Source organism: Chinchilla lanigera, unplaced genomic scaffold (genome assembly GCF_000276665.1).
Source record: "Chinchilla lanigera isolate Chin_1 unplaced genomic scaffold, ChiLan1.0 scaffold00026, whole genome shotgun sequence".
Classification (NCBI taxonomy): Eukaryota; Metazoa; Chordata; class Mammalia; order Rodentia; family Chinchillidae; genus Chinchilla; species Chinchilla lanigera.
In genome coordinates, this window is record NW_004955427.1 from 12,444,706 (window position 1) to 12,471,767 (window position 27,062).

Genomic DNA, 27,062 nt, shown 5'->3' on the forward strand with positions numbered 1-27,062 from the left:
AATTTTGCATGCTTGAATTTGGTAATTAGAATGACTGGTCTGAAAACAATATTCAGTATAAGAACCACTGTTGAACTCCTACCATTTTGTATGATGAAGCTCTGCCTCATTTCCAATTTTTTTTTTGGAATTTTTTTTATTATTATTTTTTACTTGTTACTGTCTTTGCTTGTTTGATCCATCTTACATTCTTATGTCTAATGGACTGAGCAACTTCTTTGAAGATAATACATGTAATACAGCAACCATTGTGAATTTCTATCTTTTTGTCTTGAGGTCCTGTCTCATTTTTGTTGTTTTTGTGTTGTTTTGATTTTGTCTTCATTGTTGTTTTGTCACTTTTTAAAAATTTTTTTAAATAAAAAAATGTAGATACACTTAGTGTATTAATTAGACATTGTTGCAATTAAACTAGGAAGACACTGGATTTCTCACTGGCAAAACAAGGAGGAGTCTATAAGCTCTTGAACTCCAGCTGTTCTACTTGGGTAAATACCTCAAACCAAATAGAAGTCAGAGTGAAGGATAAAAGGCTTATACTATACCCTTCCTAATTTTGTTTGACTTCTACCACTTTTTGGAGCCACTCTCCGCCACTACTTTACTTTTCATTTTTAGTCCTTGCTTGTTTAACATGGTCATACAATGAAACTTAAACAGCAATTGCTTGTTAATGTCCTTGCTTTCTTTTCTAGACTCTGAAAGGATGATAGTTCTTCAAACAAAATCTAATCTTTTTATTTTTTCTTTAGATCTACCGCAGTGAGACTTTTGATTCCTGGCTAGGCAGGGTCAGCAATTTGCCTCAGCCTGAAGCGAGGGTAAGAAGACAGATCTTCAGCCTGTCTGCGCCCCTTAAGAATGAGGAATCAAAGTCTCAGTGGGGGAAATGATGTAAGGCAGAAGAAATAAAGATAGCTATAAAGGAGACAAGAAACTCATAATTTAAAAATTGTGCTTTGAAGAGGACTGCAACCCAGGACACAATCAAATCTACCCAAGGTTATCAATGTCTGTACTCTCTGTTTATATTTCTTTTCTTCCAGTCCCACCACACCCAAAATTCTGTAAAGATAATATGTCTAAAAAGTAGCTTAGTTGATAAAAGGCGGATACAGTTTTAACATAAAGAAACAAATGTATAGAGTTAACAATACTTTTGGGCAAAATACCGTAGATCGCCCATCTTTTAAAAGTAAAATAGACTGTGTTTGTGCTTTCCTCCTGTAAAATAGGCCGTTATCTTTCTAACAGTGGGGCGGCATGGCTTTTCTCCCTTAGTAAACCAAGCCAAACTTTCTATGGGTTCATAATTCCTCAGATTTCCACATGAAAGACACATAAATATTCCCAGCTCCAGACTATACTACTACTTTCTTCCTTGAGGGCCCATCCTTTAATTCTTTGAGTGCTTACTTTAAATTCTACCTAATAAGCCCTTTTATGCCTTTCACTGATGTGTCCTGAAAATTCTTTTTCTTCAATAGAGGGGCTGGGGATTTAGCTGAGTGGCAAAGCGCAAGCCTGGCAAGCAGCAAGGTCGTGAGTTCGATTCCTGGTATCAGAAGAAAAACAAAAACAAACAAACAACAGAAGTCCGTGAACCTGCAAACTGTCTTGTGGATAGGGTGAGTCAAGGGTCCCCATCTCTGCTTTTGGGGACCACTTTGGACTCCACTGAGTGACACCACCTCCTTGCTGTTTAACTTTATGAAATAGCTGACATTTTGTAAAAACATTTTCAAGACTGTTAAGTCTATTTTCTTGGAATGCAATATTAATTAGCCCCAATATGTATAATTTCCTTTGTTCTCTTAAAAAAAAAAAAAAGGATGAAAACAGAAAAAAAAAAAAAGGTCTTGATGGATAGGAGTTTCCCAAAAGCATGGCTGCAGGGCATGTGCTGAGGGCCTCTTCAGAAACACGATGAAGGGGAGTGAGGTTGTCTAAGAAATAGTACTGAGGCTCACAAACTAGACTTTTTCATGTTCTTTAGGAAACATGGGTAACAATTTTAATAATACTCCAGTGTGTACTTTTGGACTGTTGGACTGGGTTTCTTGTAGGGAAAGTCTGCGTGAGGTTGAGTTCTGAGAGTCCACCCTCCTCCTGGAGTTACAGAAGAAGCTCCTCATTTGAGGTGCAAAGCTATGCCCGGGCCCTTTAACAAACTACACAGCAACGAGGGAGCTTCAGTTTCTGAACTGGACCCAGTGGAGGTAAGTTGATTCCATTCCTCTGACAGCAAGCTTCAGTGCAGTGACCGTGCTCTCAGCTCTTCTAAGACTAGCATGTAGGGGTGAGAACTGACCTGCAGGTACCCGTAGATGGTCACAGACAGAACATCTGAAAATGGACAAAGAAAGCAATGAAGCTTCATCCAAACCTGCTGACCTGAAAGTAAGTGTGGTATGTGTGGGACCCTCCTCTCCAACTCGAATGTGAATTGTTGTTGAACCTGTTAGTAAAATGAGCCCTTATGACTATAAAACTAAAGGGAATAAAAAAAAAAAAAAAAAACCTTTCTTTTCATAGCACTTAGTAGATTTTGCAAATGTGAGATTATTTTAAAGTACTTGGCAATTGATTAGAAACTGTTTCGGTAAAACTCCAGGGATATTGTACTGATCTTAACGCAAATTCCACTTTAAAATTTAATCAGTGCTAACTGAGACTGCCTATAATATGTTCTTACGCTTAAAGACCCAACTTTGGTCTTGTCCGTTCTGTATACATTGACATTTCTGTGTGTTTCTTTCTCTTACATCTTTGAAGGAAGGCCTGAAAGTAGCGTGACACCATAATCAGCTCCTACAGTGGAATATTTTCCTCTCTAGATACAAGCTCTTCACTCCTGCAAGAAACCACAGTAAATGATGTCTGCTCTAGTTCAGGTCCACCAGGAAGGATACAAGCGACATTTTACTCCAAGGGCTAACAAGGGTATTTGTCAAAAAGAATAAGGGAGCCATAAATAATTCAAAGTGCTCTTGGCTACATATTATCCCCTTAACTGGCAGGATCAAAGGCTGGACCACATAAATTTTGAAGGGAAGAGTGAGGAAGAATAAAAGAGAATGAGAGAACTTTTAAGGAAAGCACAAAAGAGATTATGTCTTCAGAGCTGGTATAGTGGATTGCTGCCTTTAAAAGAATGTGTGGTTAAAAGTTATTTCATCCCTGGAGTTTAGTTACCCTGACATACATAAATCCCTTTGTCAAAGAAGCTAAAGTTTTGAATACATTATTAAAGAACTCACAGCATCAAATGACAAAAGGTAGAAGAGAAAAGGGGAGGAGGGAGGGAAAGAGTTAAATAATGTATTATTTTTCTCTTTCTATAACACTTTTCACATCAGTACCTGTAAACCAATCATTTTCCAATTGAATGAGTCCTCTGTTTCATTCCTTGTTTTATGCTATTTTTGTTTGTGGTTTTGGATTTTTAAGACAGGGTCTCACTGTATACTTCAGGCTGGCCTTGAACCCACTGTGTAGTCCAGGTTGTCCTCAAAGTTGCAGCAATCCTCCTGACTCAGCCTCCTGTGAACTGGGATCACAAGGGTGTGCTACCACACTTAGCTCTTCCTTGATTTTAAAATTATTCCTTTGCTTATGACTGAGAAGCTGTCATCAGATAGATTAGTCATTTTTTCACTTTCTTTAGCAGTTATTCTTTCATTCATGATTGAAAAACTGAGTCACCAATCAGCTCAGCGGTTGCAGTGGTAAAGCAAGCATGTTGGATTCCTTTCTTACAAACCCACATAATCACCTTAATTATTTCTCCCTACCATTCAGCATCAGTCACGAAGCTGTAATTAGGAAATCAATTTATTTCTGTGAGAAATCTCATTTTAACTCTTATTTTCCATACTACCTTAGTCAAGATAAAACCGGTTGTGAGAAAAAAACAATACAGCGCACACATTTGAAAGACATAGACAGAGAGTGGAGAACACATATCAGTCTACCCACACAGAATCTTGACCTTCACTTCCTGACCTTCAGATCCCTTGGTCATCTTTGCCCCATGAAATTCAAGCCTCTGTTCCACAGCACTCCTTCAGCAGGGCTGGAGAGTCGGACACAGGACCTAGGAACTATTTCACTAGGGCTGCTACTATGTCTAATTTTTCTGATCTTCACTGTGTGACTTGATGCAAACCCAGCTATGACACTTACATAATTAATTTACCTCAGACAGTTAGTCTTCTTAGGGCCGAAATCTCTCTAGTAGGTAGTTCCATTTAAGCTCCCAACTACTTCTAATGATAATGTATCTTTCTCTTTTAAAAGATATCCAATATATCAATTCAGGTGGTCAGTGTCCCTGGGAGGCTACCAGGGAGACGACCACTTCGAAGACCCATCGGCAAAGCCAGACCCAACAAGCAATCCAAGAAGAGAGCTCCCTTTTGGAACGTCCAAAACAAGATCATTCTCTTCACACTGTTCTTATTCATCCTAGCAGTCACAGCTTGGACCCTCCTGTGGCTCTACATCAGTAAGTTAAAATCTATCTTCCTTTGGGACTAGGGCTTGTGGTGTGAGTCCTGCACTAGTCACATGGGCGAGGCTACCACGGGGGGTCTGATGGAATCGTCCTCTTCCCCATGCCACCATGGTGTTTCCAAAACTGGCACTGAGCCTTTAAGGAGAAAGAAAGCAGGATTGTCTTCCTCCTTTCTTCGTTTACCATGGCCACTTCCTTCCATAAGCCAGAGGAGGAGAGATGGCGTACAGGACAGGAGGAGCTGAGATTTCTCCTGATGCTCAGGAGATTTCAACTAGTTGTTCAGAAATAGAGTGCATTTATAGCTTTAAAAAATTAATGGAATGTTAAGCTGCTTTATTTCCTCATTTCCCCCACAGCCTGTTTCTAGGTAACCTTAAATTCCTGGCACCCAGAGTTCAAGTTCACAGAAGCATCTTCTTTTCTCTGTTATGTTTTTGTCACCTACTTGCTCCTGTGGACAGATGCGATACCTAAGCTCTTCCTTATAGAGTACCTATGCAGCTCAGTAACTACAGCCCTTCATGACATATGTTAGTTTCCACTCTATCCATGCTAGTGTACCTCATACAAGATACATGTGCTGTGATATTAGGAAATACATGTGTTCGGTACCTTGGTCTATGTGCTTGGTTTCTGACACAACAGTTCTAACCCTTTTGTAAATTTCTGAGCGATAGGTGTGAAAGGAGTATTGTTTCCAATAACATTTAATCTTAGGCTCCAGTTCTTCACACAGAGCTTCTAAGGATCTCTTTTGTATGCTAACGAGTTTATTGGTGACTGACATCCCTGGAAACCTAAGAGAACCCATCATGTGATTAGAGAACTGTAACTATTAGTTCCCCTCACACTTTGGGGACCAGATAGAGGGGGAAAGGCCATAGATTGAAATCAATCCTAATGACCAATGATTTAACCAATCATGTCTACATAATGGAACCTCCATAAAAACCCTAAGAGATAGGGTTCAGAGAGCTTTCGGGCTGGTGAAAATACCTATTTGCTGGGAGGGTGGCCCAACAGAACAAAAGTGCCTGTGATTGGCTGCTGTATCTCTTCATCTGGCTGTTAATTTGTGTACTGTATAATGTCCTTAAGTAAAGTTTTCCCTGAGTTCTGTGAACCATTATAGCAAATTATCACACCCAAGGAGGTCATGGAACTATTTAACTTGCAGGAGCAGCATATGCAGCCCAGAGACCTAGTACTTGTGATTGGAGTCTGAAGTGGGGATGGTCCTATGGGACTGAGCCCTTCATCTGTGGGGTCTGGTGCTTGGAGGGAAGGTGCCAGAACTAAGTTGAATCTTAGCTGCCCAGTTCAAGTCTACAGAGAACTGAAGAATTGCTTGGTGTGGGGAAATAAACTCCACACATTTGAAGTTAGAAGTATCTTGAGTAGAAAAACTAACTTCTTAGGTGTGTTTTCTCAAGGATACTACAATCTGATTGTAAGGCAAAATTAAAAGGCAAAGAATTAATAAATAATCCCAGTTTAGGTCACAAAATGCAAATTGATCACATATCATTTACTTGGCACAATATACTCCCTAGGCTACCTTCAAAAAGCTCACAGATGCATTTTCTTTTTGTTTTGTTTTTTTTGTTTTTTTTTTTTCTGGTACTGGGAATCAAACTCATGACCTCACGCTTGCCAGGCAGGTACTGTGCCACTGAGCCAAATCCCCAGCCCCTACGGATGCATTTTCTACTTTCACAAAGCTCCCAGTTCTGTACTGGAGAGTGTTAGCTGTTTATTTCTTTTGCTTCAGTGGTTATTTTGTGATCACAGAGGAGTGGCATCCAACCTGCCTATGAATGGAGTCCGGAGGAGCCTTCGTGAAATGGTTCCTGCCAATATACTTGGTACATTTTGGGAGTGTTATGGTTTGAATCTGTGTGTCCCCCCAAAGCCTCAAGCGGCCAGGCTTGAGGGGCAGGCTATTAGAGTTTGAATATGGGTGTGAGAGCTGCACCCACCCTGGGGTGAATAGTTTGCATATGTAAGGGAGAGGAAGAGAGTGCTTGAGGGCATTTCTCCCCCATTCTGCCCTGGTGTGTGGTTGTTGCTTAGCTGTGTGCTGCCTCCTGAGCTGTTGCCATGTGCCACTCTGCCTTATAATCTGCCAAGTACCGGCTGAAACTTCCACAAACTGTAAGCGAAATAAACCTTTCCTTCCTTAATTTTGGGCATCAGGTATTTTGTCCCAGCAGTGAGAAAAAAGTAACCAAGACAGGGAGTGCCCACTATGTGAGGCCCCTGTGGCAGAGATGGTGGGGACAGACTGGCCAACAGGATACAATTTATGTCTGCTAGGAGCTAACAGACTAGTGGGGCAATTGGGTCAAGTCAATGGGCAATGAAAACAAGCACACAACTGCCACTGAAAGCCAGTTTATATTCCTGCTGTACCTCAACTGATGTATTTGCATTGGCTTGAAATTACTGCATAAAGTTTTGGATGACAATATACTTGTGCAGAAGTAGTTTGTTAGCTGTGTAATGACTGGGAAGACATTTTTCATGGAGACAGACTAGTATGAGCAAAGGCAAACTAGTACATATAGGTGTCAATAGTTCAATAGGAAACAAGTTAGTCTGATATGCAAAATTTGGGCATAGAGAGTAGCCTGGAGAGTGAGGGGGACAGTTAGTTACAGAGGCCATGGAGGATCTTGCATGTTGGACTGAGCTAGAGTCCAGTAAATGTAATCAGATTCGGTGCAAAGTTGATCTTTGTATTGTTACTGTTTGACCCTTGAGTACTTTCTGCTATGAGCAAGAGGTGTGGGCTTTTACAAAGAACTCCTAGCTGTCACTCAAATTTAGAGTCTGTAGCTAAAAACACATCTACGAAGCACTGCCTTATAAAAAGAAAACTAAAAGCTGTTATTTTGTGTGGGAGACCTAGTAAGGCAATCTATCATGCTTAGTAACTAGAAAGAACAAATCCAGTGCAGGACGGCAGGTCTCCTTCCACAGCCTCACTCTTCTGCTCAGGGTCAAAATGACTATGGTTGGGTCTTACAATGGAGACTGCTTCCTGTCATCCTATAGATTGTATCTTCTTCTTTCTTCACCCATCACTTATTCGGCGTTGCTGTGCGGTGGGCCCTGTGCTAGCAAGGGACATTCTCTCTCTCTCCTTCCACCCCTTTCCTCCCTGCCTTCCTTCTTGCAAGCATGTATTGTGCTCCAAAATTAAGCCTGGCATTGGCTAGTGGCTGCTGAGGAAAAAAAAGTTGCTGTCTGTTTTCTCTGAGAGCAAACACAACCTGATAGCGGTGAACTGCACAAGAGAATATACAAGGGCCACAGGAGCCTGGGGAGGCTGCCAAAGAGGAGGTGAACCTTGGAAACTGTGAAGAAAGGATGAGAAGAGAGGCTCCTATTTCCTCCAGCTACTGCCTCTTTCCCAGGCTTCTGAAGCCACAGCGTTGTCTGTGCTTCTCTTCTGCAAACTTTCTGGGCAGGCCTAACATTCAATCCTGTAGCCTTCCCTGGGCAGAGAATCTGAGGAGTGCCCCACAAAGGCCGTGGGACGCACTGGCTAGCTCATTAGAAGGACAAATTCTCCGTGTCCTGGACAGAGCTGAAGACTGACCCAGCACCTGAACATTAGACCACATGGTCAGCTAGCGGGCGGATGGAAGCCCCAGTGAAGGTCAATGGAGTTGGTCCCATCTTTTCCTACAATGCTAACTCCTCTGCCGAGCTTAATGGTTTTTCCATAGACTTGGAACCCATGAAAATCATATATATTCCTTTTAACTCTTAGAGACTGTAGATTATAGCTTCTACTTTAAATCTTGCCTATAAATATTTGGTAGAGGCAATTGGAAAGAATGAACATTGTAAGAGTTATTGTGTTTTGTTGCTGATGGAAGAGATGCCATTAAGTACATTTAAAAGAGCATCATAGAATACGATTGAATAAAATGTGTGGTTACTAAAATAAAATCATTTTAGGACCCTCAGACTGGCTTTGCTTAGACAATGCCTCGTTGCCCCGCTGGTGGGAAAATCCCCTAATCACCTTCTCTCCTATTTTTCAGGTAAGACAGAAAGCAAAGATGCTTTTTATTTTGTGGGGATGTTTCGCATCACCAACATCGAGTTTCTCCCCGAGTACCGACAGAAGGAGTCCAGGGAATTTTTGTCAGTGGCACGGACTGTGCAACAAGTGGTAAGGTGACGCGGGTACGGGAGAGGCCAGGGGCTCTTCGGGGCGTGACAACGGAGCACTGGATAGGGTAGATAAGGAAGCTAGAGGAGGAAAACACCAGGCTTAGCTTACCTCTGCTGTAATACAGAATTGCTTTCCTCTCTCAATGTAAGAAGAAAGCGCTCTCTCGTCTTCTGTTTTTTCTCACCTGTAAAATAAAGAAACTAGGTCAGGTGATTTTTTGTTTGTTTGTTTTTGTTTTTCTCGGTACCGGGAATCGAACTCACAACCTTGTGCTTGCCAGGCAGGCGCTGTGCCGCTGAGCTAAATCCCCAGCCCCAAGGTCAGGTGATGTTTAAGATGATTTCCAGCTCTGGTGTTACAGGAATACGGATTCATTCTGTAATTGCTCCGGCTTATTCCAGTCTTGATACACTGGCAATCTCTCGGCTTTTGGAAACAAACTTGCTCATTTAGAACTCATAAATATTTATTGGAAAGCTTAGTAAAATTGAGATATGAAAAAAATTAAACATTTTAATGTCATCACCAGAGATAAAACCCCTTTTTATTCCACACTACATTGACATATTCAATAATGCAATATTGGAGTATTATTATTTAGTGTTGCAATCTGATTTTTTTCCTCTTTCACATTACTTTGCATGTTTCTATGTTAGGAAATAATCTTTCGAAAGCGTGAATTCTGTTCACCTCAAAGTTAACAAATTCTTTTTATTGAATGTTCAAACTGTTTTCATTTTTTTTTTTTTTTTTTTTTGCTACTATGGAAAATGCAACAACAAAATTGCCACACAAATCGTGCGTGTCTCTGGTTACTTCCTTAGGTGATTTCCTGGGGCTGGGGATTTAGCTCAGCTGCACAGCGCCTGCCTGGCAAGCTCAAGGTCATGAGTTCGATTCCCAGTACCGGAAGAAAACCAAAAAAAAAAAAAAACCTTAGGTGATTTCCTAAAAGTATAATTACAAAAATATTTATTCTCGGCTCTTGGCACACGTCTCCACCTAGAAAGTTTCTGCCACTTTGTATTTGGACTTCACGCGGAGCTCGGCCTACTATGACCCGGATGATGTGCTAAGCGCAGTGCAGGGAAATGAGAAAGGCTGCGAGACAGCACTCCGAGTGGTCGTTTACTGACTGATTGCCATCTAGAAGCTGGGCATAATACTAAGCCCTGTACCTCTAATACATGTGCACCAGTTTTTCTTCAAAATATCCCCAGGAGGCAGGCATTTCGGTCCCTACTTTACTGACAAAGAAACAAATCAACAAAACAAAAGCCAGTGGACGCTCCGGGGATTTAGGCAATCTGCTCTGTGTAGCACGGTGAATTTAAACTCCAGACCTCATATTTTTTTCCACCATACTACGAATTTTTAAAGGTTTTTAATGTTTATCCTGGGCAGTTAAGTAGGTGGTTTCGCTACTGTGTAGGAAAAGGAACATAGGAAAAGTGGAGAGAAGGACTTTGGTATTAGGAATGCTAAGTGAGGGCAAAGAAGGTAAATTGATGAAAGTTGCTCTCCTCTGAGATCCAGTTACTGAGCTGTGGGGAGCAAAAGCAGTCTCTAGCCATCATGCTTTCGCCCTTGCGAGCGTCTTCGTTTTTCTTTCTTTTTTTTTTTTTTCCGGTGTCGGGAATCAAACTCATGACCTTGCACTTTCCAGGCAGGCGCTGTGCCGCTGAGCTAAATCCCCAGCCGCAGATCGAGCTTCTTGAGCAGATCAAGCAATGAACTGGGAAGCATGCGCTCCGTGGTGGGGGAGAAGTAGCTATGTTTACTGAAGGTCACAGACACAGGGATGGCAGAAAAGGGAGACCTTAGCTCAGACAGTCTCACAAGCAGGAGAGGGGAAGAAAGAAAAATAGGGCTTGTGTGTGCTTCGGCCTGGGATTGCGTGGCAGGCTCCTAGGCGGGCGTCGGAGCTCGGGTGGGTGGAGGGAGCGATTAGGGAGGGGTGGGCTTAGGGCTGTGCTCCGGCTCAAGTCGGGGGAGATGAGTGAGTTCCTCAGCTCGCAAAGTCCTTGCTGTACTAATCTGAACATACAACTGTCTGATCCGGAGTCAAATATACCATTGTTTTCCCACAAGGCCTTCGGAAATTTAAGAGTTTTTAAATGGCTGAGTGCTTCTGAGAGCTGCTGTGTGTGTGCGTGTGTGTGTGTGTGTGTGTCTGTGTATGTGTGTTTGTGTGTGTGTGTGTGTCTGTCTGTCTGTGGCAACTGTTCGCCCCCTAGTGGCTGTTGGACAAGTGAGTCTTTAAGAAAGAAAAATTGGGTCAAAACTACAAAAATGGGTTTAAATGAGTTGGACACATAAACTGTGGAGAAAACTTTTCAAGCAGGAAGACACAGAAATTATGCTTGATTAATGTCTTTAAAGAGAGCAATAAATAAATCAAGGTAACTATTCTTCACAGGCATAATGAAAGTAAGTAACCTAAGAATTGCTTCAGTAATAACTTATATTAATTTAAGAAGCAATGTCTAGGTTTAGAGTTAGAAGGCTGTAGTTAGAGGCTTGCTTTTTCTCCTTAATAGCCATCAGAGAATGGCCTTGCAACACGCAAGGTAGTGTAAAAGTTGTGCCAAGTTTTTGACCCACACTGGGACATTTTTCCCTCTTGGGATTGTGGACCCGGTAGCAGAGCAGGCACGGCTGGAACGGTGAAGGAAGGTTAACTCTTGGCCAAAGAATAGGAGACACTGGAGAAGGGCTCAAAGTCAGCCTCTCAACTCACTGGGGGTGGAGAAGTCATAGATATAAGAAAAAAGAAATAGAAGGAGGGATAACTTAATAAAGGCAAAGAACCTCTATGTCTTTTCTGGGAATGGGCAGATTTTTGGGGGATCTAGGTGTCACTGTGATGGTCGAAAAAAATAACTCCCAACCTGTTTGTTGTCAGATGTGCCAAGTTCATGGTCTCAAAACATCCAGGGATGAAGTTCTGAGCCAAAGGAGGAGGTTAGGAGAGTTTTACTGGAAATAGGATAGTAGCTCCTGGATTTCAAGAAGGGATCTCCAGTGGATGGCTGCTAAAGCTTTTTGTCAGGGGTATTTTATACAGCAAAATCACAGCAGGTACAATGTGGGTCAAACTGTAATCAACCTACAGGATCACAAGTACAGTCACTTAGCTAACGGGTACATGGCAAGAATCCTTCATCATTAATTCTAGCTTATCTATGACTTCTAATCTTAGAATGAAAGAAGGTATTTTGGGAGGGGAGGGGAGTATGGGTCCAGATGTCCCCCATCGATGTGCCTGGCGTCTATCCAGGCTCAGCTGGTCAGGTGGTGCTGATTACACTGTAACCTCAAATTGCCGTTTATCTTTAGGGAGGCCTGCATGTGGCTTTTTCGAGGGCCCAATGCCTCTCTGCCTGTAATTTCCATCTAATTTACTACCTCTCTTTGATCCTTGTATGGTTCTTTCCACTGGTCATCATACCAAATGTCAACAGTCATGGTGCTGAGCGTGTGTCAGAAATGGGATTATAAAGAAGGTAAGAAGTTGAGATTGTCTGGTGATCCCTCTGGCAGCCATGTAATATCCAACCAGCTCTGGGGAGGCCACTTGCAGAGAAAGTTCTGAACCTCAGAGACCCTATCCTCAAAGATAAACAAGAGAGGAGGCTGAGGTAGGAAGATCATAAGTTCAAACCAACACTGGCCAACTTAGTGATTTAGCAAGAGCCTGTGTCAAAATAAGAAGTTGAAAAAAGAGCTAGTGATGTAGCTCAGTGTGAAGGCTTTGAGTTCAATCCCTGGTATAAAAACAAAGAGAACAATGCAAAGTAGAAATTCAGCTCAGTTGCCTAGGTAGTATACTGGGTAATATGGAAATCAAGTTTGAAAGAATTAAGACGATTTATTTTTTCCCAGGTAAACCTCGTTTATACAACATCTGCCTTCTCCAAATTTTATAAGCAGTCTGTTGTTGCAGATGTCAGGTAATGTGTGTCCCCTGCTTTGGGAGTTATAGTGAATAGTGATTGATAGCCATAGAAATAGTACATTTTCTATAGAGATGCATCCTATGGTAATGGCTCCAAATCTGAATCCAATTCAGTTGTCTGGATATACCTAATGTGATGCTCTCCCTTTCCAACCCCCCAAAATAAGAGCCAGTGACCACCTAGAAAAGGGAGCTGGATTCAGTCAGAGCTTGTGCTCATTCGCTTTGGATGTGTTAGTTGGGTCTCTGCCTTCCTGAGAAAATCTAATTCCTAAGAGGCAAACCCTGAACATCTCTATCTTTTTCCTACAGCAGCAACAACAAAGGTGGCCTCCTTGTCCACTTTTGGATTGTGTTTGTCATGCCTCATGCCAAGGGCCACATTTTCTGTGAGGACTGTGTGGCTGCCATCTTGAAGGACTCCATCCAGACGAGCATTATAAACCGGACCTCTGTGGGGAGCTTGCAGGGCCTGGCTGTGGACATGGACTCTGTGGTACTAAATGGTGATTGTTGGATAACTTTTCTTCAAGCATTCCCTCTTGTAGCACTTCTGACACTTGCTATTATCATAGTCAGTATTGTAATAAAGTGTTCCCTTCCTCAATCCCAGTGGCACAGGGTTAGCTGAAGGCATTGGAACTATATACGTTAAGGAAATTGCTAAATGTTATATGTAGTCAGTGACTGAAGAATAGAATTGAAGATGTAATGTAGACAAAATTGAATTTTAAAAAATGTAGCCCTCCTTACATTTACTCTGCTTATGCATCTTCAACTAAATTCCCAAAGAAAAAAGTCTTAGAAAGTGAATTTTGCTAAGGTCTATTTTGTCTCCCTCCTTGTGTAGACAGAACAATATCTATAATATGTAGTATTTCCCAGTACTCCAAATGGCTTGCCCCATATCCCTGTCAAACTGCAAATTGGATCACTCTTTTTTGACAGTGATGTAAATGGTTTAATCATTGCATCACCCAATATTTCTGCAGATTTGCCTTTCATTTAAGATATATATGTATACATATATATATATATGTGCTAGCCATATGATAAGTAGATGATAAATGGATGATAAATATTTGTTAAATGGAAAAATCTCTAGTGGGAAATTCTGCACTGTATTTACTCTTTCAGTCATTATTTTTATTTGCTTGGTTGCTTTCTTACCTTTAAGCAATGTTCATAACTCCATGTGATTAGAAGGGTACAGAAGTAAGGAGAAGCATATAATAAACTCCTACATACTGTATTCTTAGCTTCAAAAACTATCAACTTAGAACTGTAAATCTCTGAATACTCAAATAACCTCCCCACTGTTACTGGATTATGTTCAAACACAATCTCATACGTGTTTGATTGTTCTAAAGAAGGACCAAAAGTAATTTTTGTTAAAAAAAAAAATTCTAACAAAATGAAATGCTAGGACTAACGGTCTCTCTCTATGTGCTTTTGCAATGCAGCGGGGCTTCGTTCAGATTACTCGTCAACCATAGGATCTGGTAAATTCTCTCACGTGTGTCCCCTTCACCCATCTCTGCATTAGTATTGTTTTTGGCCATAATTTTCCCTCTTTTTCATGATTTCCCCTTTCTAATGATATTTGCTAGTGCCTTTCTAGTTGCAAATGACAAAGTTGGCCCAAGCACAAAGGAAACATGACAGGTGTGTGCGACTAGGACAGATGTGCAATGCGTTGGCTCCAGGCGTGATACAGTCCAGCTTCTAGAATAATGGATCTGCAGGGCTCTGCAGCTCCGCCTTCCTCTGCTAAGGCTTCGTTATCAAGTCTGTTCTTTCACTGTGATAGTAAAAGCAGCCACCTCCATGTGGACCAGACTTATAGTTTATAGTATTCCCAGTCACTGTAGAAAAATTCCCCGTACATATTTCCCGACAGTTTTTGAAGTCCTGGGGCTGAATGTCATTACCCAGGTTGGCTGACATGCCTATCCTCGAGCTAATTTCTTTAGGTCTGATTGGCCAGTCTGAATCACGTGCCCACATCAGGAACTAGGGGTGAGTTTAACCCCAAACAGGCTATCTAGGCAGAGTAGGGACAGTTCCCTAAGCAAAGTCTAGGTACTGTTATCCTGGAAAGGAGATGGACTGGCAGACAGCGCATGTCCTCTGCATGCCCTCTTTTGCTCTTTACACTTCTATAAAGTTTTCTAGAAAACTTCCTAAAAACATAAAAGTAAGTCAAGAGAGAAAGAGAGAGAGAGAAACAGAGAGAGAGAGAGAAAGAAAGACAAAAGGCAAGTCCTTCTCCACAGACAAAGGCTGTTCTCAGTACTTCTATGCAGATCATCTGTCCCTCCGCTATCCTCTGGAGATTTCTGCAACCTCAGGGCAGCTGATGTGTCATTTCAAGCTGGTGGCCATAGTGGGCTACCTGATTCGTCTCTCAGTTGAGTCCATCCAACTGGAAGCTGACAACTGCATCACTGACTCCATCACCATTTATGATGCCCTTTTGCCAATTCGGAGCACTGTTCTGTACAGGTACGTAGGTGGTGCTCTTGTGGATGGGTGAAAAGTTTTTTTTTTTTTTTTTTTTTTTTACAGTGTCTGTTTTGCAGTATTTAGGTTCCTCTTGGATTTTAAGAAAACATTTTTGTGTATATATCTTGGCTCCTTTTCTCTCGTTGCTGAGACAAAATACCTGATGCTCAACATTAAGGAAGGAAAGGTTTATTTAGCTCATGGTTGGTGGAGGTTTCAGTCCATACTCAGCTGGCTCCAAGGCTGAGTGGCACATGGCCAAAGGCAACAGTTCATGGTAGCAGAAGACAGCAAAAGCAAGTGGAGGAGCAGCAAGCAGCCTCTTTCCCTCCCTTATACTGTATGCAAAATACCCGCCCCAGGGCGAGTGCAGCACTCACACCCATAATCCTAGCATTGGACCATGAGTCAATCATAAACCCTAGAAGCCCACCCCATGACTGCATGAGGGTTTTTGGGGACATCCAGACACAAACCATAACAGTACACTTATGGAGTTAAAGGCTGACCTCTGCCTATTTTGCACCCTTATATTTTTGTACCTTTGCCAGAGCGCGGCGGATTTGATGTTTGTTTGGCATTTATAGCACACAGTCTCTCAAAATGAGGAAAGCAGGAACTTTAGCCAATCTATCTAAAAATAACAGATAGTTTTGGTTAATTTTACTTTTATTGCAGTGACAGTGAAGTCTACTGTTCAAGTGTAAATATTCTATGATGATTATGGAGCATTAGTAAAACTTTTTTTTCTTACTACAAAGATAACAGAAGTTTGTTGTAGAAAATAAGGTCTGTTAGAGAAAATCACATCAATTACTTTACAGTCTCATTGTCCAGAAGAAATTTCTGCCATATTTTAGCATAAATGTTTTCATATGAGTGTACATACATGTACTTATCCATATCCTAATATTTTTACTTAGTAATAGACAACTGTTTAAGGGTATTTAATACTCAATGACTTTATAATACTACAGTAACAGGCTTTATTAAATGAAACTGACTTATTACTCACTGTTAAAAATATGTGAATTACCTTACTATTTTAATAGTGTTTATGTATGTCACAGTATTTTGGTGGGGTATGTGCATATGTAATTATATTTTGGTGATGAGTATGACTGTTAAAGATTCAGCCCTATATAAGGATATGTAATAAAAGTAAGTTTTAAAATTGCCTCTCATTCCTCAATGACTGCTAGTTTCTTTCCATCCTTCTAGATATTCTTAGCATTATCTCACTTAATCCTCCCCACAATCCTCTGAGAAGCCCAGTATTATTATTACTACCATTTCATTGAAAGGAACCTGGCACTTCCCTGTATTTAGTTGCTTGATAGCCTGACATCTTTATCTAATTCATTGGGGGAGCTGATGTTGGGATCCAGTATTCTGGCTGCAGAACCCATGATCTTAACTATGACATATCCTGCCTTTTTACCTTATTTGTACTCTAAAGGGAGGCCCCAGGAATAGGCATCCAAGAGAATCCTTTGGTGGTAGCTACTGAACAAACATTTCTGTGCCTTTTTCAGCTCCATTCCATTTACAGTACTCTGTGGCCACTCACTGGTAAAGACTTGGCTGTGGAGACTGATTCAGGAGAACAGGACAGAGGGCTGTGGAAATGTGCGGAGTTAATGTCAGACGGAGGTCTGTTCCTCAAATAGCCTATTATTCATGTTCCTTGTTTTGTTATCTGATTTCAGACTCTGTGAACCCACAAAAACACTAATGTCATTTGTTTCTACGAATAATCTCATGTTAGTGACACTTAAGTCACCTTACATACGGAGGTTGTCAGGAATCCGGGCTTATTTTGAGGTCATTCCGGAACAAAGTAAGTCTTCTCCAATTTAAAGAAAAAAAATCACCCTTGGAAATCCTTGTTCTGATGCTCTAGTCTTATCTTTCCTGAAACTGTGCTGTGAAACTAGCTGTATTGGTCATTATTCTGATTGACTCAGGGTTCAGTCAGAAGAGAAAGGAAAGAGTGAATGTAATAAGCCCTGGTAAATTGGCATAAAGGTAATTCAAAACAAAAGAGAGCCTGAAGAAGGTAAGAGATGTAGGAAGCTCTCAGGTTGGAGGGACAAAGGAAAGAGGTTGAAATTGTCGCAGGTTGGAGCTTGGGCGAGCAGGTCTGTTGCATGAATATCCCGCCCTTTTGGAGAAGCTGCCATTTACCTGCCTGTATTGCTGAGTTCAGAACTATGTTTTTAAAGAAAGCCATAGCACCCTACAGATCTGTAGCCAAAATACAGGATTTGAAAACAAACATGGAATTTGAAAGCAAGCATTTCATAAACATCTGTATAGTGCTATTTCTTTAAAAAACAAAAGTTAAAAAATATACCACCTTGTTCATCAAGAAAGTGTGCATTTGTGATCACAGAAAGGGATGATATGTATTTTTGCATAATTTCATAACTGCAAGTCATTGTGTGTGATTGGATATCTTTTTCAGAATGTGAAAACACAGTGTTGGTCAAAGAAATCCCTGGCTTTGAGGGAAAGATTTCGAGTCCATATTATCCAAGCTACTATCCTCCAAAATGCAAGTGTACCTGGAAATTTCAGGTAGCCGAGTTTTATTAGAATTTTGGGAAAATACTATTATCCTATTTTTGGTACAATTTTATTGTTAATTTTCATTACCCTTATTTTGTAAATTACAAAAATAATATCACTTAATTTTATAAAGGTTGAACCTTATCGAGATATATTAACTACGAAGTAAAATTTTCCTGTAATTTGAACCCTCTACTGACAAATTAACTGTTCTTAGCAGTGGGCTTATTTCTCTAGCTTGCTTTATGTATATATAAAAAATGCAAAGGTGTTGCTGCAGAATAAAATGATTATTTTATTATGATAGAATTCATTTATCAATTATTGATTACTTTATTATAGAAATAATAAAAATAATAAGTTGGATTATGCAATATATATTGTGCGTAAACAAACAAAAGTGTAAATTTATATAAAATATGTACCACTGTGGCGTTAGGGCATTACTTTTTTAAATCTTAGGCTAAGCTATTTTGCTTTATTCAACTATAATATCATACAAAGATAAGGCAAAGTATCACCTTGGCTCCTTCAGTATACATCTAAAATCATTATTGTGTAGCACAGCAATTAGACCTAAGTAGCAATTATATGTAGTTTGTGTCATCAGTGTGGTTTTGAATGAACTAGCTAGGTACTCAGGCACTACTCCGGACTCAGAGTATGTCCTATGAAACTGGACACAAACAAAAACAAAAATCTCTCATGGAGCTTACCTTCCAGTAGAGGGAGACAGGTCACAAATAAAAAGTTACACATCCAGTGAGCCCTCGTATCTGTGCTTCTTGTGTCTGTGGATTCAACTGACTGCAGATTGTACTGAGCATGTGCAGATATTGTCTTGTCCCTGTTCCCTAAAAAACACAATACAACATGTATTGCTTTCCATGCAGCATTTCCATGGCCCTAGGTGTCATAAGTAATCTAGAGATGATTTAAAAGTATGCAGGAGGATGTGTATATGTTATATGGAAATGCTACAACATTTTATGCAGGTCTCTTGAGCACCCACCGATCTGGATAGTTGTTGGAGTCCTGAAACCAGTTCTTTTCACAGAGTTGCGACAGTTGTGTGTAGGATGTAACACGGTGACTAATGCTGTGGGGAAAAAGCAGGGAAGGGGGCCTTACAGCTTGCATAGAAAGTTGGAAAGGAATGAGTTAGGATTTTATTATCTGAAATAGGATGGCCAAAGAAAGCCTCATTGCCAAGAGAACTTTATGGAGATACCTGCGAAAGATGAGGGAACTAAATTTGTAGACCTGTAGGATACGAATGCTGCAGTAAGGGGGACAGGTGAGGAAAGATTCTCGGGCAGGCAGTGCTTGCTGCAGGTATGATTACTTGTGTGCAGCCAAGGCAGTTAAATAGTTCAAATAATTTCACTACTCTCCCCAAATCTATACTTGGTGTTGATGTCCTGGTGATACACAGACTTAAATTATTTGTTATTCTCACAAACACCTCCAAACTAAGTAGAAGATAAAGATGCTGGGATCTTTTTTACCACCAGACTTTCAAGGTGTTAAGGTTTCAGCTGATCAGTGAGGCTGAGGCGGGGGGAGATGTGAAGAAAGAGGAGATGAAAGAAGAGCTAGCAAAGGAAGAAGGAAAGACAGCAACTCTCTGTCTCTGCCGTATCTTCAGAAAGCAGACTTGTCTCCTTGTGTTAGTGCAATAGCCAGAGCAAGAGCGGTACCATTCTCAGGAGCTCTGTCAAATGCCTGAAATTCTTTTGATGTCAAATCAATATGATGCTACGATAACTCATATACTTAAAATTTAAATCCCAGACCTTGTTGATGGGATTTTTTAGTCAGAGTGTAAATAGGAATAGAAAGTCACTTTCTGTGTTTCTACGGGTCAAGGGCTCGAAATGGTGACGACACCGTTTCACAGAGAGCAAGGCGTGTCCATCTCCTGTGGAGGTGAAATAAATAAAATCATACTGCTTCATAAATAAATTAGGCCTCCACCCTTTTTCTGGGGTTCTGAAGATGATCGTCTTTTCTATGCTTCCTAATAATCACTAAGCTGAACATGATCTCCCTTCCCTTTGCTGCCTTTGGTTTCCAAGGTTACGGCAAAAATTCGGGCTGTATTCCGCAACAGACCAAAGAGAACAGACAAAGTTTTAATTTAGACCTGTTGGTCACCTCTCATCCCGACTTGCAAGTCAGGGACGTGGGCGTGGACCTACCTTTGTTCCCAGCTTATATACATTTTTGGTTTCCATGGTAATAGATTGGAATGTTGTAGCCCTGGCCACACGTTGCCGGGTCAGGTTCCAGTCATGAGCCCATCCACAAGGATATATACTTTCTGTACTCTGTTCTATATGTCCCCCTTTAGATAACCATACATTTCCTTTCTGGTTACAATGTTTATCTAGGGCCAGGGAAAGGATGAAATAACCCAGGAAGGGTCATAGGTGGTTATCTGGGCCTGGGTGTTCTTTGTCCTTGGAGAAGCATTCCAGGGCTAAGTCAGGACTGCAAAGTTAACCCTTTACAACCCTCTGGGATGTTTCTCCAGACACATTTTGAGGCTTGCATTAAGACTAGAATTATTCTATCTTAAAATGATATGCTAAGAGTCATCGTCCCCTACACCAATACCTTTTGTTACAGAATCCTTGAAGAACAGATAGAGCAGGGCATTGACTTGTTTTATCACAGATCGTTGGATTTAGCTCACCAGATATACTCTGGGCCCTGCAGGTCACTCCCTCCTCTCACTTAGGGAAGCGGTGGGAGCACACAGGAGGGAGCCCCTTTCTCTGCTTCTGTAAAGGAAATACGCAGGCATCTTGCCACAGAAACTTCCGGTGCTCATCTGAGGAGGGCTTTTGGGTTGTGTATACCCAATCACTACCAAGTTAGGGGTAACTGAAGGATAAAACATTGCCATTACTGAGTAGAGAAATAATTAAATTGCACAGGTCCAGATCAGAATTGCTTTCTCTGCTTGTTTAAAGTTACCAGTGCAAAGGCAGAGGGTGGAGAATGGAAACTGAGAACACAGAACACATAAGGAAATAGTGCACTTGTTTTCGTTCATTTGTCAGAAGAGCTTGTAACATGCTGTGGAACTGCACCTTTCATTCATGATCAAGCAGGTTGGTGTTGGTAGTGCCTTTCAGACAATCCGTGCACATGTAGAAATGTGCGCAGCTCCGTGTCAGTGAAGGCAGTGTTCTTTCCTTTCACTGTACAGAAATTTAAGATTGAGGCACGGTCGTGCATAAAAATCCATTTTATTTTGAAGCAGCAGGACATAGTATAAACACCAAAGAAAGCTTCTTGGTAGAGAATTGTAGTGAAAGATGTTCTTACACTAAAACTGTTGGTTTTTTGAGACAAGATTTCACAGTGTAGTCCAGGTTGGCCTGGAACACATGATCCTTCTGCCTCAGCCTCTGGAGTGCTGGCATTACAGATGTGCAGCATTGAACCCCTCTTCATGCTGTGAAATGGACATTTGTTACTTAAGATACTGACTCCCAGTTTGTACCTTTTTTATGCGAAGAAATGTTCATCTGACAGGCCCGGGAAAAGATTGATATGTGTGCTCATGAGCTCTGGGCTTTTGTCCAACCTAAGATCCTCCCGGTCCTCTTAGGAGGAGTTTTGCATGTCAGTTTCAGTTTGCAAGCAGCAATGATGACTGAGGGGAAAGCGTCCTGTAGAGAAAGCAGGACTTGTTTGAACCTCTAATCTGCATTTCCTAACCTTGAGAAAGTCGTTCATTTTTTATTAGTTTCAGCATTTCCTTTATAAAATGAGACTTAGGCTACTTGTCTAACAGGGTTGTCATGATGTTTAAATGAGAAATATGAAGTATCTGATTCGTTCCCTCTCAAAGGTAGGCAGTACAGGGTGGGTATCTATATTTAAGTGTACACACACACACACCTTACAGGAAAACATAACACATAAAATTGTTACATAACTAAAACCAAATAGATAAAAGTCAATGAGGCTGGGCATGGTGGCGCACGCCTGTAATTCCAGCACTCAGGAGGTTGAGGCAGGAGGATTGTTGTGAGTTCGAGGCCAGCCTAGGCTACAAAGTGAGCTCAACGCTAGCCTGAACTGCATAGCAAGACCCTGTCTCAAAAAGCCAAAAAAAAAAGTCACTGGGTAAAATTCATCTAAATAAAATGACAATAGGATTGAGTTACACAGTATTGCGTAAAACTTATTATTACTTTCAAAAGACAAAATATACTGAAAAAGTGCCTTAATGAAGCTGGACAAAAAGAAAGCAGTGTTCATGATCTTAGTGCCAGGCAACACACAAACCAGGGAGGCAACATTCCTGATTTGAAAGTACCAGAAGGAAGACAGGCGACCTGCAGTGGTGAAAAGAGTGGACTACAGGATCTAACTGTGACCATTATTTATGCAGCAAATGACAGAGCATTAATGCTTATGAAGCGAAAAGTATAGGATGTACAAAGGGAAGCGGGTAATGGCTGGATAGGTTTTAATTCCCTTTTCTTGACCTTACTTGATTCATGCCAGAGATAGTAAGGGACAGTAAATGAGTCTGAGAAGGACATTAACTGTGCTGATGACTTCAGGATAGCAAAGAATACTCCCATGTTCAAGTGACAGTGAAATATTCATAAATTTGATCACAATATTCCTGTAATCCCAGCACTCTGGAGGCTGAGGCAGGAGGATCACCGCAAGTCTGAGGCCAGCATGGGCTACAAAGTGAGTTCAAGGCCAGCCTAAACTGCATAGCAAAACTTTGTCTGAAAAAAGCAAAAAAAAACTTTAAAAATTATTTTATTTTATTTTGAAGAAAAGAAATACAAGAAGTAAAATACCTTTAGAACAACAAGCTGAGGGAGGAGTAACAAGAGTGAACAAGATTCTAGCCTGAAACACGTGCTTTGATGTTGCATTTTTCTGACTTGATGTTTGTTTTTCAGACTCCCCTGTCAACTCTTGGAATAGCACTGAAATTCCATAACTACTCAATAACCAAGAAGAGTGCAAAAGGCTGTGAGCACGGATGGTGGGAAATCAACGAGCACATGTAACTGATTTTCATTATGTGAGGACTCTGATGAAAAGTTCACCCCTAGAGCTGCTGGCCCCAGTTTGCATGTTGCTGTTTACCCAGAGGGAAACCAAGGGATAGAATAAAGAACCTACAAAATGCCACTCGCCTCCTGAGCGACTGAGACAGGATTCCAACCCATGTCTTAGGGTTTTTGCCTAACTCTGCTTGATGCTGAGGAGATAACCCATGTGTATTTTCTACACTTCATACAAGCATTTGGTAGATAAAATTTTCAATGTCCTGGAGCCACAGGGAAAATAAAATATAGGAGTTTTGGTACAAGAGTTTGAGGTCATTAGACAGTCTTGTGTGATAGGAAAGGTCTGATGGGCCTGGCTGGATTCTAAGGATGACAAATGAGTTGAAGCTGATTAGAAAGAAATTCAGGAGATCTAGGTTCTTGGGCTTCCTGAATCAATCTAGTAAGCCCCCACTCTTAAACTCTTAAATAAACTCTTGTTTGTTTCTAAAAACTTTAATACATATTCAGTAGGCATTAGGCTAAATTAATGTTCAAATACACCGGATGCCCTGTTTTAATAGCAAAGTAGCTTCTCAGTTTATTTTCTCAAAAGAATCTTGTGATAGTAAAGGACTTGCCTAATTCTTTGATCATTGTTATTCCCCGTGAAGGAAATCTTCCTTTTCGAAGTGCTTTCCTGAATAGTCAGTCCCCTTTGATTTCCTTTAGACAATCTGCAAAATGGTCATTGGTCCTATATTCATGGAATAGGTAGTGTCATATTTGAAACCATTCCTGGATCCATTATTAAAATATAGCCTGTACTCCTTTGGAGAGCACAGTTGAGGCCTATAATGCATCATACACATCAAATATTAGCTACTAATGTAAGTAACAAGACTGCTTTGTAAATGACATTGGTGGATAGATGCGATAGAATGTGCCCTAAGGTTTTAAAGACACCGTGTTTTAGTACTTAATCAGAATAGAGGTCCAGGACACAGATGTTTTGTGAAGGGGTAAGCCAATGACAGAGCTGTGCCTTGAAAAGGAGAGGTGTTTTTCCCCTAAGTAACAACTACCACCACCAGGATATGTTGCTACAAGCAGAAGCAGGGTTTCCACCCAAGTAATGCCAGGAAAGAAAGCTCTCTGCCCCATACTTTTCCTGAAGGGCCAATTTTTTAGGTGTAATCTTATCAGGTGTATTCCATGCTGATTGTTCTCTTGAATTTAAAATACCAAGCCCTTGATTTATCAGTCCTATCCATCTGGAAAGGAAAGGCTCTAATTGAAGTAATCACCTTGTTGAGCAGTCGGCCTAAGGGAACTGGAGCTCTAAAGCTAAGGTGTGAATGCTCAGGGCAGCTAGCATGCAGTGTTTGAACCCTAAAGAAATAATAGCCTTTTTATAACTTCAGTAGAGCAAAACCTGAAAAGAAGGGCTTCTGGCAAGCTAGAAAGTGCCACAGTGGGTTTTTAAAAAAATTTTAATTGTTATTAGTATGTGTTTGCAGTACCTAATGATGACATTCATCCTGGGGAGTTGGGACATGCACATAATGCATATTATTTCTTTAATATCCCCTTCTCCTTTCCCGCTTTCCCCACTCCCTCTATCTCTTGCTTCCTTCCCTAAAAATGCCAGGTTATAGCACCAGGACAACTGGTGTCCAAATCCTGGTTCCACTTGCTTACATTTGAGCTTTAACATGTTGCTTCCCTTCTTTACGTCTCACTTTCCCTACTTGTTATATGTCTATGTATGTAAACTGTTCTGGCTGGATTTTACACCCCCCTTGCATTTTTAGACGTTCTTTCTGTAAGCCACCACTACACCCCATTGTATAATGTTGTCCTTTGCAATCTACCCCAAGCATGGATGAGAAGATCCTGTGCTTGATTCTTCCTCAGCACATCCCAGTGGGGCTCATCTTTGCAAGAAAATACAGAATGTTAATGCCCAGGAGGGAAGTCACTGTGAGATGCAGATGACGTAATCATCATGTCTTCAGAGCATAGGATTCCAAGACCAAGATGACTGACTAGAGTAGACTGGCCTCAAAAGCTTGCCTGGTCTCTCAGCCTCTGCCTCCCACTTGGCCAAGTGGCCATCTACAGCTGTTGCATTCTCTTATCCCAGGAGCTGGCCTACCAGTCCATCACTCTCTGAGTTCCAGCCTGTTTCAATACTTCCTGAATTCCATGTGAATGCTTCCCCGTCTCTAGCTTTACAACCATAGACTACCTGTGCTCCTAAACACCAGTCTCTGATCTATGGGACATATATGGTCTCCAAGCGCCCTGGGGATCTGGAGTGATTGGTGTTTATGGGTTCCGAGGAGGATGTCACTCCTAAGCCTTGTGTTTGCTCTCTGTTCCCATGGAGATGTTGTAGGTTTCATCCTGGAAAAAGCCTTGCCCACTTGGGGTGGCGGATAGTCTATTTTATGAGCCTGCAATATAATATAATTTGTACTCCATTGAGCCACAGGGCTCATATAGTAAGACTTATTCACCAGAGGGACATTTTCTAAAAAGGATAATGGAAACCCTGGTGGCATCAGACGATGAGATGTAAAGGGAAAAAAATGAAGGTAGGGGAATATTACAGAGAGACAGTACTTCTTTAAAACTTTGCCAAGGACAAGCCCTGAAATGCACATTAAATTTCAATTTAGACGGAAATGATGTTGCTGTCTTTTGCTTCAAGTGTTGATAGAATTCTTAGCATAGTTTCAACCTCAGCTCAAGCATTCCACTCTGCTGTGCAATTCTTCTTACTAGAATTTTTTTTAACTGAAAGAGGAAAGAGGACTAGAAGCATTCAGTCATTTGCTCTGTTTATAGCTGTTGGTGAGGAAAGCCATGAGTGGATAGTACAATGATTGCTCTGTTAGTAGGGGGGGAAATTGGAGGAGCAAAAGTTACTGGGTCATAGTTCCCTAGCCTGGGCCGGATAACTACTGTTAGCTCTGCCATACACATCCCTGCTTCTGAAATCTGGCTGACCAAAGTTGTAGTGAATTCACTGTCAATAGGAATGCAGTGGACAGGCCCTCAAGCTGCAAGCCCTCCTGTCTGTGTGTTCTCAGGTACTGTGGCTCTTACGTGGATCATCAGACGATTTTCCGTGTGCCCAGCCCACTGGTTCACATTCAACTCCAGTGCAGTTCAAGGCTTTCGGACAAGCCACTTCTGGTAGAATATGGCAGCTACAACATCAGTCAACGTAAGCCTGTGATATGTGCTTTAAAAAACCTTACTAAGTAGTGCAAAGTAAGCCAACACTGAAATACTAAACCTTGAGAATATAAGGAATGAATGCAACTTCAGTTTTCTTACTTTCTATTGTATATATTTTTAAAAATGTAATGCAAAGATAATAAATATAAGTAGATAATTATATATTGTTGCTCTATTGTAAATTGTAGAAAATAGTTTAACTTTTGGACGATACTGACTTCTAGTTGAAATATAATTTCTCACATCATTTCAAAAATACAGAATTAGACCATTTCTCGGTTCACTGTGTTTCTTGCTAGCCATAGTTCTTTGGAAATACGAAGTTTACACCAACACTAAGTGAATCCGAGGAAAACACTTTTGGTTCTCTTTGGCTTATGATACATGGGGCAGCTGGTCGACTGAGTTCAAGTATCAGCCTTCAGAATGTTGAGCCTGAGTTGACCTCGAAACCACTAGAACAGTGGTCAGGAAGTGGTTAGCAGGACAGAAATAGCCTAGCAGAGTCACTAGAGCGAAAGAGTGTGCATAATGACTTGTTTGAGAAATTCTAGACATGTTTGCAAAGAGGAAAAGTAAAGGTTACTCACTGAGAAGTCTATCAGAATGTGACTTGAGTGAAAGATCCTGTGGGCCGTGTCCTCTGTCAGTCCCAAAATACTTGTTCTGGACTTAGAATATTATACTCTGAATGCCAGAATACTGTAATTTCCAGCAAGGACGCAGGGGTAGTGAGCTATCTGCTTTAATTGTTCTTTCAAACTGCAATTGTTTTCCTGCAGATGACCTGTTAACTCCACCATGTGTCATTATGCCAGTAGCTGACCATTCCCATTATTTTGTACAAGAGGAGGCAAGATTTATTCCTGCTATAATATTCACCTATAAGTCTGGGATTAATGCTTTAGACCCAGGCAGGAAATGGACTTTTGATGAGGAGCCTGATTATAGTGGAAAAGATGAGGGACAGAGAGGTAGGAAATAGGAATCCTGGGCTTGTTATAAGATTGGTGATTATTAATATATTTTGGGGCA

General features: G+C 41.0%; 1 protein-coding gene and 1 long non-coding RNA gene across 3 annotated transcripts in view; one reads left to right on the plus strand and one right to left on the minus strand.

The window, feature by feature from the left end:
* Positions 1 to 2,352: 2,352 nt before the first annotated feature.
* Positions 2,353 to 27,062, plus strand: part of Tmprss7 (transmembrane protease, serine 7) — a 36,397-nt gene continuing 11,687 nt past the window's right edge. The window contains exons 1-11 of the mRNA XM_005386381.1: positions 2,353 to 2,400; positions 4,300 to 4,507; positions 8,575 to 8,705; positions 12,594 to 12,661; positions 12,979 to 13,172; positions 14,130 to 14,168; positions 14,943 to 15,171; positions 16,881 to 17,011; positions 17,639 to 17,751; positions 22,686 to 22,792; positions 25,877 to 26,013. Coding sequence (XP_005386438.1) covers positions 2,353 to 2,400; positions 4,300 to 4,507; positions 8,575 to 8,705; positions 12,594 to 12,661; positions 12,979 to 13,172; positions 14,130 to 14,168; positions 14,943 to 15,171; positions 16,881 to 17,011; positions 17,639 to 17,751; positions 22,686 to 22,792; positions 25,877 to 26,013 — 1,405 coding nt within the window. The remainder of the gene's footprint in view (positions 2,401 to 4,299; positions 4,508 to 8,574; positions 8,706 to 12,593; positions 12,662 to 12,978; positions 13,173 to 14,129; positions 14,169 to 14,942; positions 15,172 to 16,880; positions 17,012 to 17,638; positions 17,752 to 22,685; positions 22,793 to 25,876; positions 26,014 to 27,062) is intronic.
* The window catches only part of LOC102024593, a 16,227-nt gene continuing 4,876 nt past the window's right edge, over positions 15,712 to 27,062 (minus strand). For both annotated transcript variants that reach the window (XR_001234408.1, XR_001234409.1), the window contains exons 2-3: positions 18,459 to 18,596; positions 15,712 to 15,805 (exon numbers count right to left, since the gene is read on the minus strand). This is a non-coding gene — a long non-coding RNA (uncharacterized LOC102024593). The remainder of the gene's footprint in view (positions 15,806 to 18,458; positions 18,597 to 27,062) is intronic.